The sequence below is a fragment of the Oryza glaberrima genome, chromosome 4 (genome assembly GCF_000147395.1).
Source record: "Oryza glaberrima chromosome 4, OglaRS2, whole genome shotgun sequence".
Classification (NCBI taxonomy): Eukaryota; Viridiplantae; Streptophyta; class Magnoliopsida; order Poales; family Poaceae; genus Oryza; species Oryza glaberrima.
The window spans coordinates 28,039,128-28,049,364 of record NC_068329.1 but is presented as its reverse complement, the minus strand read 5'-3'; the positions used below and the strand labels follow the sequence as shown (position 1 = coordinate 28,049,364).

General features: G+C 47.2%; 2 protein-coding genes across 2 annotated transcripts; one reads left to right on the top strand and one right to left on the bottom strand.

Annotated features, from left to right (window-relative positions):
- The first annotated feature begins 206 nt into the window (after positions 1-206).
- LOC127770934 (uncharacterized) lies at positions 207-2,984 on the top strand. Its single transcript, XM_052296704.1, has 3 exons — positions 207-595; positions 2,710-2,846; positions 2,977-2,984. The coding sequence occupies exons 1-3, from the start codon at positions 360-362 to the stop codon at positions 2,982-2,984; spliced, it is 381 nt and encodes a 126-aa protein (XP_052152664.1). The 5' UTR covers positions 207-359.
- Positions 2,985-2,997: 13 nt separating this feature from the next.
- Positions 2,998-6,635, bottom strand: LOC127770933 (disease resistance protein RGA2-like; the record flags this gene model as incomplete). The annotated part of the gene is made up of 3 exons (XM_052296703.1): positions 6,191-6,635; positions 5,781-6,096; positions 2,998-5,650 (listed from the first exon to the last, which is right to left on the bottom strand). Coding segments are annotated over exons 1-3 (3,276 nt in total), but the record flags the coding sequence as incomplete, so codon positions are not given.
- Positions 6,636-10,237: the final 3,602 nt, after the last annotated feature.

Sequence of the window (10,237 nt, the reverse complement as noted above, 5' to 3'; positions counted from 1 at the left end):
GAACGGAGGCCGGCGCGGCTGACAAGGGCGCCGGCGCGGGCCGTGGCGGAGGAGGACGACGATGGCGGCGGCAGATAGACGACGACACGGCTGGCAGGGGCGCTTGCTGCGCGGGTAGTGGACTTCGACGAGCCCGGCGACGGCAGACGCCGGCGGCCGACGCGGGCGGTGGTGGACTGGCGACGGCGGCGGCGGGCGGACGGAAGACAACGGCGGCAGTGACTCAATAGACGGAATGGCACGGAACGAAGAAAATTCGTGTTCCGATTCGTGTTTCGAAAGTAGCACGAATTAGATGGCATATCCTAAAAACAGTGCGTATTTGATGGCATATTCTGAAAATTCTCGCATCTCTACATATGGGAGGAACAGAGCCAAGCGCTGCGCCATGGCTCGCCTCACCGGCACCTTCCCCTGCCCCCGGCGAGAAGATCCAGGCGGCGATGCTGCAGATCCGGCCGAGGCTTCGGAAGGACAAGCGCGGCATCTGCTCCAGCGCGCCTGAGTGGAAGTCAAGCGCCTCGGACCCCACGACTAGCACACCACGTCGTATTATGGATCTCGTCACGGTGAAGGCGAACCTCGCAACCGGGAGGTAACCTATCTCAACTCTCCAATCCGATTCGGGTGTCTTCTTTTAGTATGTACTACAGTACTAGTACTGTACTTTGTAGTGGATGAACTGGCTTTGTGGGCGTTATGAATTTTTGATAGCGCAGATGGTCAATGTATATATAACAAGGGAAAAGTGGAGACCACGGTGTCAACTGGTAGTTCGATCAGGCTTTCTGATCTGAATAACAGAATATGGTTTCTTTGGCTATCTGTTCTTCCCAATAAGCATCTGCCTTTTACTCTTGCGTAATTTGATGTGTCGTTGTAAATGACTCTTCGTTTGAAACAGTGAGTCATTGTTGCATCCTTGCCCCAAAAAAAAAAAAACCTTAAAGATATACATAAAAAACCCACTAGGAAACAGACAAGTAACCTACACTGAAATTGTCTGAAGATGCGAGCACTATTTAGAGCACAATAGGAGTTCCAGAAGAGCATAACAAACACAATGCCTTCTGTAAGACGGTAATCATGAAGATGAACAACAATTGTCCTTTTCTTAGGAGACATAATGAATATCAAACAACGAAGATTGAACCGATTGACTGCTTTCAATATTGAACAGCAGTCACAGCTCAGAAACATAGATCAAAATATGAGACACACAATTGCATAACCAAATCAGGGTGAGGTTCTCAACTCTCAAGTGAGACAACCACTGCATATTCTGGCAAGTGATAACCAATTTCTGATACTTGAGTAAAAGAACCAAAATAAAGTTTGACCTTTTTGTCAGGCAAACCAAAACTAGCTTCGCAACAGTTGATCTAGGAGTAACAGGGAGGCTCAGAAGTCAGAACACTTTCTCGACAATGGTATGTACAGAAGTTTGAACGCCTGAACAGAGAGTACTTAGTTTAGCACTGACACTGAGCACATGTCAAGTCTGTAGATAACTTGATGGAAATAGAAGTTTACCTTAGAAAGGAGTGTGCGGATACCAGTTGAGCATATGGAAAAAGGTTCGCTTAACAAGCCACCTAGTAATTAATTCACATATTTCCCGTCAATTTTAACCTTCACCTTGCTTGCCAGTGTTCTGCATAGGTTAGTTAGCTCTTCACTGCATTGACTGACATCCAGTTCTTCCAGCAAAGGTGGGAGGCCCATTTCCGGCAGCTTCTTGATGCACCGGCAATTGTGGATCTCCAGTGTCCTGAGGTAGGGAAGGGCGTGCAGCCCTGCAGGAAGATCTTCGAGATAGTCGAAACACTCGAACCGGAGCTGTCGCAAGGACGTGAGGTGCCGAAGTGCTCTCTCCTGCCTAGACATTAGTCTCTCCACTTCGATGGCCCAATCATCAACCCCTAAGTTCTCCCAGTCATGAAGCTCCAGGCGTTGGAGGGAGGTGAGATGCTTGCAGAAGGACGAGGTAAGGAAAGATCGTTCATCGATGCGGAGCCTTTCCAGTCGTGGGCATAGCTCATCGACCTTCCTTGACAAACTCTTCAAAAATGGAGGCAAGCCAGGGCATCCGTATAAATCCAAACGCCTGAGACTGCGAAGGGATTGCAAACCCTCTAGAGCGGTGAGAGATCCACAGTTTCCAATTATCAAATCTTCAAGTACTGTGCAGAAATGCAGCTGTAGAGATTTCAAACCTGTGCTGTCCTCCACTTTTATTTCTTTGAGGTGGACGGATTTCCCTATAAAACAGGGCAGCAGCGTTTCTATGGAATCATCGTGTACGCCAACGTCTAAATCTTCTTTAAATGACAGTGAAAGGAGCCATCTTCCGTCATCATCTGTGTCGTTATTATGCACCAAAGACAAGAGCTGGTTGGGACATGCCCCAATTGCCTGGCAAAAAAAAAGGCGTGCCCCGCCGAAGAGAGAGGTAGATCTAGCAAGACTTTTTATGCTTTTATAAGGTGTTGAACCAGAGCCCCACCAAATAGATATCTTCTTCAAAGAGGAGATGAGATTTAACGGAATTCTCAGTAGTCCATCTCGAGCTGAGGTTATCACTGCATCACCTGTATATCGTGACGACGAAGCCTCCAGAGCTGACATTAGATTTGGTTGATTGTTTTCTTCCTCTCCTATCCACAGTCCTGTTATCTGTTCGCAACTATTTATACTCAATTCTTGTAGGGAATGCGCATGTTGCAGCATCAGAGATAGCCACTTCCCTGTTATTCCACATTGTGAAATACCGAGACTTTCAAGAGATGGGAGGGCATTCCAATTCGCATCTGCCACATCTTCGCTGGTAGACGGCAGCGGAACGCGTGAAGAAAAAAGATTTTGGCAAGACCATATTTTCAAACTCTTTAAACAGATGAGCTGCCTGAATCCTTCAAATGAAATATATGTCAGATTTCGGCAGCCATTTATTACCAATCTTGTTATGAACCTCAGGTTATTGAATGACAACACTTTATCATCCAGCGTTGTCAGATGATCAGAAGGCTCATCGAAGGAATTATCAAAATACTCAGGTAACCCAATACTCATTTCGCTGCATGACGCCTCCATTGTTGGAAGTGTTGAAACGTGCTTGATGGATAACTCTGAAACAATAGTTGAGGGGGGGAGAGGATGAGGCACAGACAAATCAAGACAGTCATGGAGGGTAAGCTTGCTAAGATGGGATAACCATGGCGACCGCTCGATTTTAAATTGCTGGCAGTTCTCAAACAACGGAAAGGCCTTCAGCACAGGGCAACTCTCGATCATGAGAACCCTTAAATTGTCATTCAAGTTCATGACAGAAGTGCAAGAGCATCTCTCCAACTTTGGCATGTCAAATAACATCAGCTCCTCCAGCAAAGGAATTGGTATTTCAAATAAGCTTTCCATATTCCTCAATTCCATCTTTCTAAGAAATGGAAGGCGCTCCAGTGATGGAAGTATTTGCCATTGTCCACAAGACTCTAGGCAAAGAGCCTGTAAAGAGGTAAGTGAAGCGGCAGCAAGCCATGATGGAGAGGTAGCACCATTGTACCCAGATATCTGCAGATGCTTAAGGTTCTTATGTGGTTCGAGACCCTCAAGCACCTCTCTGGCATTCTCACATTTATCCTGTGACGAACAAGGACTCCACGAAAGTCGCAGCTTTTCTAAGTTTTGCTTGTCTCTTAGTCTTGCTCCACGAGCGTCGTCACTAATAGTAATATTTTCAAGTTGGGCCACGCCGAGTTGTACAATCTGGTCCACGGATTGAAGTAGTGTTATTTCAGAACTGCTAGCGATTTGAACATTGAAACCACGTAATTCCTGAAGAGAAGCCATTCTGACGATGCTAGCAATGGGCGTGTACACTGTGTTTTCTGCTACAAGATGCCGTAGGCTAAGAAGGTTATCCATACCTTTAGGCACAACACGATCAGTTGTTTCACCAACATCTAATACTTGAATATGGTAAAACTTGCTGAGAGATTGAGTCCAAGCTGCGTTGCCAATCTTTATATAGCGAATATGGGTAGGATTTACCAGATTGCATGGCAAGGGATTAAAACCAATATATATTGAAGATATTTGCAGCAGACGTAGATTTTGTGCTTTTTGGACAATATCGTTGAAGTATTGCAAGAACGAGAAGACATTTCTCCCAATTATCACCAACGTCCTCAAATTCCTCAGTGATGGAATTGCATTTCTAGTTATGTTTTCGTTGTTGTGATCACCTCTATGGCATGTATAATCAGCTAGTATTGACAAATGACGTGTAGTTGGTGCAATTTTACTGCACTGTAGACCATCTATAGTTGTGCATGTGTACTCATTTCTTGAAACCATCTTAGCAAAATCATGCATAAGACCACACACAGCATAGCATGTCTGATCACCTAGACGGGATTTTTTTACTCCAACAAGCTCAAAGAAGCCCAAATTAACCAAATCAGTCAGATATTCCTGTTCTATTTCCTGTAACCTCTTATTTGAATGGTTGTCCTTTATAAATCCTTGTGAAGTCCAAATACGGACCAATTCCTCACCAACAAAACGATAATTACTGGGGAATATAGAGCAGAACATGAAACATTGCTGTAAATGAGAGGGCAGCTGATCATAGCTAAGTTTCAAACTAGGCATGATGCCTCCAGTGAGTTGCAGAGATTTCCAATCCTCTTTCTTTAGAATGTTGTTCCAGTGATCAATGGTATGGTGCCTGTTTAATAACTCCCCTGCAGTTTCTGCTGCTAATGGATTGCCCTTTAATTTATCTGCTATTTGCTGCGCAATGGTGCTTAGGCATTTATGTGCTTTGTATTTCTCCTCACCAAATGCACATGCTATAAACAATAACCAGAAATCCTTTTCTTTCAAAGCCCGTAACTTGATTGCTTCAACTGTGCCTATCCTTTTTGCGACGGACATACTTCTAGTTGTGACAAGAATCACGTTACCCTTCGCATTGTTAGACTTCAAGGGAGCCAACAGTTTGTTCCATCGGAAGATATTCATGTTATCCCAGACATCATCTAAAACAAGTAGAAACCTCTTTGATCTGATATTAGTCATCAAGCTCTCCTGAAGCTTAGCAAAACTGCATAATCCATCATGCTTTTCTTGACTGACAATGTCTAGCATCTCTCTTGTGAGTCGTATTTCATCGAAGTTGTTAGATACACAAACCCATATCCTGTGTTGAAATTGACGTTCTACAACCGGGTCATTGTATATATGCTGAGCTAGAGTTGTCTTCCCAATACCACCAATGCCAACAATAGGTACCACAGTTACAGCGTCAGAATCATCCTCTGTCATGAGCTTTATGACAATTTTTTTCTCTACAGCTCTTCCATACATTTTCCTTTGAACAAGACTTGATGTTATTGGATGTGAATCTGAACTTGTATTGTGATATAGGTTTGAACTTGCAAAAGAGTCCGATCCATGTAGCCTCAGAATCTCATTCATAACCTCCTGTAAATGACGAGTAATTTGCTGGATCCTATTGGAAAAATCAGCCTTGTTCCAAGGTTTAGCGGGGACGTTTTTTGTCGATTCTTCGTTGGTTCTTCTCCTTTTTCTGTGCACTGAATTACCAGCTGCAACAGATTTACCATTTGGTAAACCATCGCCGGTACTATTACAAAAAAATGATCATGAGTTGGCTATTAGAAGATTAGAGACAGAATGAGATCTTAAGCGGATGTAACGGGCCAAATTTACACTTTAACGGATTTACACTAAATTCAGAACTCCATTAGCATTACCTTGATGGATTTACCGGTTGGTCAGTACTTGTTACACGTTTCCTCTTGCAAACATTGAGATGGTTGCGCAAAGCTGATGTCCCGTTCTTAGATGTGCAACATAGGTCCTTGTCGCAGTACTTGCATCGTGCTTTAGAAGCCTTCCCACCAGCAGTGAACTCTACGGGAGTAAAGTGTTCCCATGCCTTGGACCGTTTCTTGCTGCTGCTGCTGCCTGCCGCCACTGCCTCCGGTACATCAGTATTGTCCATCGGAATATCGTCCTCGTCCTCTGCTCCATCTCCAACCATATCTTCAGCCTCAAACCGTGTAATAACTGTACCACAAGCATGGATTGGAAACTGACGCCATTGTTGCTGGCACGCAGCTTGCAAACTTAAATAAAAGGCATGGATATGCAAAGACAGTACCTCCTCCCTCGACCTGCTGCTGGAGCCTGAAGTAGTCGAGCTCGTCGACGGCGTCGTCGGCGTCGTAGAGCAGCTCCCTGAGACGACCGAGAGATCGGGCAAGTGACCTGTTCCCGATCGCCCTCCCCTTCACGGCAGCGACCACCCCATCCACCCTGTCGATCTCAGCCCGTAGCTTCTCGGTGTCAGCGGCGAGCCCAACCTGGCGAATCCAGTCATCCAGCTTGTCGGTGTCCAGGTTCTCGAGGATGGTCTCCGCCAGCCACCCGATGCCGCCCTCCAGCAAACCGGCTTCCACCTCTTCCATCGGAACAGAACAGGAGCAGTCCTTGGACTGTGGCCAATGGCGTGTGCAAGGCTGAATGCAAGAGGCGAGGATGGCAAAAGCAGAGTACACGAGGAGACTTGATGGAAGGAGAAGATGAACATGTGGGTGGGGCGGTGGGGCAGCCGTGCTCTGCTCCTAGTCGACGTGGATTAATTGTCTGATTGCTACGCGCTACCCGCCTACCGGCGTTTTCGGACTACTACGGCTGACGGGCTGAGCTGCGTTGACGGCGGGTGGAGTCGTCGCCTTCCACTTCGATGGGCTGTGGGCGAGTTGGTTATTTGGCCCATTAGCAGTTCAAGTTTAGCCCAGCTCTGGCTTAAAACTTTGAGTTATGCTTGGACAGGGGAATAAGATCACTTTGACTCCCTCAACTGACCACCAACCGGTACAATTTGACTCCCTTGGTGGTTTTGGAGGGCGGTTTCGCTGACGTGGCGCACATGTGGCAGTGTTGACTTGTTTTTCGTCCCGCGTGGCATTGACGTAGCGGTTATATGGCATTAAAATTAAAAAAATTATGCGGGCCCACTAGTCATTCACATAAAAAAATTGTGAGCCCACTAACACGTGGGTCCCACATGTCATCCACTCTTTATCCCTTCTTCCTCCTCCCTCTCCTTCCTTCTCTATCTCTCCCTCTTTCTCTTCATACGTGAGGAGCGGCGTCCGGATCGGCGGTAACGACGGTGGGCAGGGGGCGGAGCCGCCATCCTTCTCTTTCGCCATCCCTCGCAGTAGCACCACCACCACCACTTTCACCTATAGAAGAAGGGATGCCCAGCCCGAACTCAAACTAAACGAGACAAGGAGCCTCTCGTGGCAAGCTCATGTCCTTTCACAACACCTTGAGCCGATTAGTCCAGTATCTCCCTCCCCTCAGAAGCCTCCAAGAAGACGAGAATTTCACCGAACACACGAGATGAACAAAAAAAAAGAGGAAGGGTTGGGAGGGGAAGCGCCGCCGGGGACATCCTTTTTCTCGAAATCCCCGGGCAGGGAGGAGGGGAAACACTAGGGCTTCAGGGGGATTTGGGCGCGGTCCTCGGCGGCCAAATCGGCTTGAACCGGAACGGATTCAGGCTGAGCAGGGAACACTCCATGGAGCAGCCACCAACGGCGGCGTCGTCGGGCGCTCAGCCGCTCACCCCGGCCGATTCAGGCCAAACCGCTCACCCTCAACATGCGGGCGCGCAAGGAGGTCTTCGTCGGGAAGCTTCAGGTGGTTGCCCCATGCCATGCTAGGAGCTCGCTGGTGGCAGTCATGGCGCAGGCTCTTGCGCACCTTGAGCGCCCGCTCTGCATCCGCAAGGAGGAGCTGCTCCCGCGCCCGTCGCCCGAGGTCCACCGCCTGGCACCCTCCTGCTGCCGCCTCCACTCGAACCCCTGCCAGCTGCTGGCTCATGTCAAGGGGAGAGAGAGATAAGGGAGAGAGGAGGAAGAAGGGTGGAGAGAGAAGATGACATGTAGGACCCACATGTCTGTGGGACCCATAATTTTTTTTTGGGTGAATGACAAATGAGCCCCACATATATTTATTAAATTTTAACGCCACATAAGCGCCACATCAATGCCACGTGGGATGAAGACCAAGTCAACACTGCCACTTGTGCGCCACGTCAGAGAAACCTCCCTTCAAAACCACCAAGAGAGTCAAATTGTACCGGTTTTGATAGTTCGAGGGTCAAAATTTCAGGTATTACGGTTGCGGGATACGATTTAGATTCAGTGGTCAGTTGAGGGAGTCAAAGTGATCTTATTCCTTGGACAGGCCGGGTGCACAGTACGAAATGCGGGCCATTAATTACATTTTTTTCTTTTGTATAAATGCATCAGTGTTTCTTTCGTTCTATTACTGAAAGCTACTACTACAGAGATCGTTTGCATGTGGCTTGAAAATTTTCCAGTTGAGGGTGATCAGGTCGTGAAATTTTGAGTCAAGTATGAACAAGATTTGAAGTTGAAACTTTGGTGGACTGGAAGGGGAGAAGTTTCAGCATGCTGCACTGCTGGATATATTCAGAAGAAGCTGAAGTGCTGAACCCCGTTACAACTTGTTTCCTGCATTTGCCTTCTGAACGTGAGTACATATATGTGCCGTGCTATCGGAGGTACTAGAACGGAGGCAGCGTAAGCTCATGTCAGAACCGCGACCGTCTGAAAAACAACTTTTTATTCTTAAATACCAGTACTAATTACATGAAAACAGCCCAAATCAGAAAGTACGGTAAAAATCGTCCCAAGATTTTCTGAAACTACAAATGAAAATCCCACACAGTTTGAATATTACCATGAATATATTTAGACAACAGCATAACACAGTTGAATACTGCCAGTCTACCACACACTCACAAAGGAATGCTAAATCTTGTACATACAGCAAAGAATGACATCATCTCACAAGAACAGAGCTCCAAAGCGCGACCACGTAGATCAGACTGAAGATGCAAACCAAGAGCATCGTCGTGCCCACTGCTCGCCTGTTTACCAAATCCCCTGCCACCCAAAATCCGAGAGAAGCCTCCCCAAACCCGACGAGTACCACGGTGACAAGGCTTCCGTAATACAGCCAGTGGAGTGCCTTACCATGGTTGCTGAAGATACCACCCGGAGCTTGGAAGAAGATGAGGGAGAGTGCAGCCGCGGCTTGGAGGACGCCGCACGAGATAAGCGCCCCGGGAAGCTTGTTGTCGTCGAGGCAGGCGTCCGCGATCGCCTGCAGGATCTTGGCGAGGAACTCAGGCAGATCCATGTATTTGTGTACCTCCGATCCTGTGAATGTATGGAGCGATTCGCGGATTCGGAGAAATGCTCTGTTTTTCTAGTGGTGTTTCAGAGAGATGCTCTGTTTGTGCTTCGTGTAATGGCGGGGATCGATTACCAGGGTTGACGGTTTGCTCCAATATATACACCAGCAGAAACCGGAGCGAAAAACCGATTCAAACCGAACCGAATTGGCACTTCCCTTTCGTTGAATTCTGAAATTTCATAGGTGCAGGGAAGGAGATGGGTGCGAATAATATACTCTAGTCAAGCTCAACGAAGCAAAAGACCACGTCACTTTCTGTCCACGGGCCAAACCGATCCGGAACCGATCGAGCATCGGTTACCCGATGTGCTCGAGCGGGAGGAAGTCTGAAGTCTGAACTGGATTATCGTTTTTCACCATTTGTTTTTTTTTCCCTCTTTGCACACGTTGTCTTCCAGCGATGACCTGGTGGTGGTGCATCTCGTCTAGCGTGCAAGCACCCGTTGCATCTGATTATCTGAAACGAGAAACCCGAAACCGGCCAGCTCTTTCGGTTTTCTATGCGGCACTGCAAGGCGGCAAGCTGCGCGCAAAAGGAGGTTGGGGTTGCGGCAAGGTTGCAAAAAGAAAAGAAAAAACAGATGAATGATCTTCTGTACAGAAAATGTGTTCCTGTTATCGTACTTGACAAATGGTGCTGGGTGTAAATTGGAGCAGGTGCCTATACGGATGTTAACTCAAGCAATCCTAATAATAAGTGATTTTACCATCTCTGGGAGTAGGTAAGTGTAAAATTTGCTATCTTCAATTAGAAACACATACAAACGCAGGCGCCCACGACACGCACACACTCATACATGTGAACATAGATACACACACCCTACCCTATACGGCTGTTGGTCCCACCACAAGAAACCTAATGAGTTGGACTATGCTCACTTCGTGGTATCTTCAATTACTAGCTATCTCA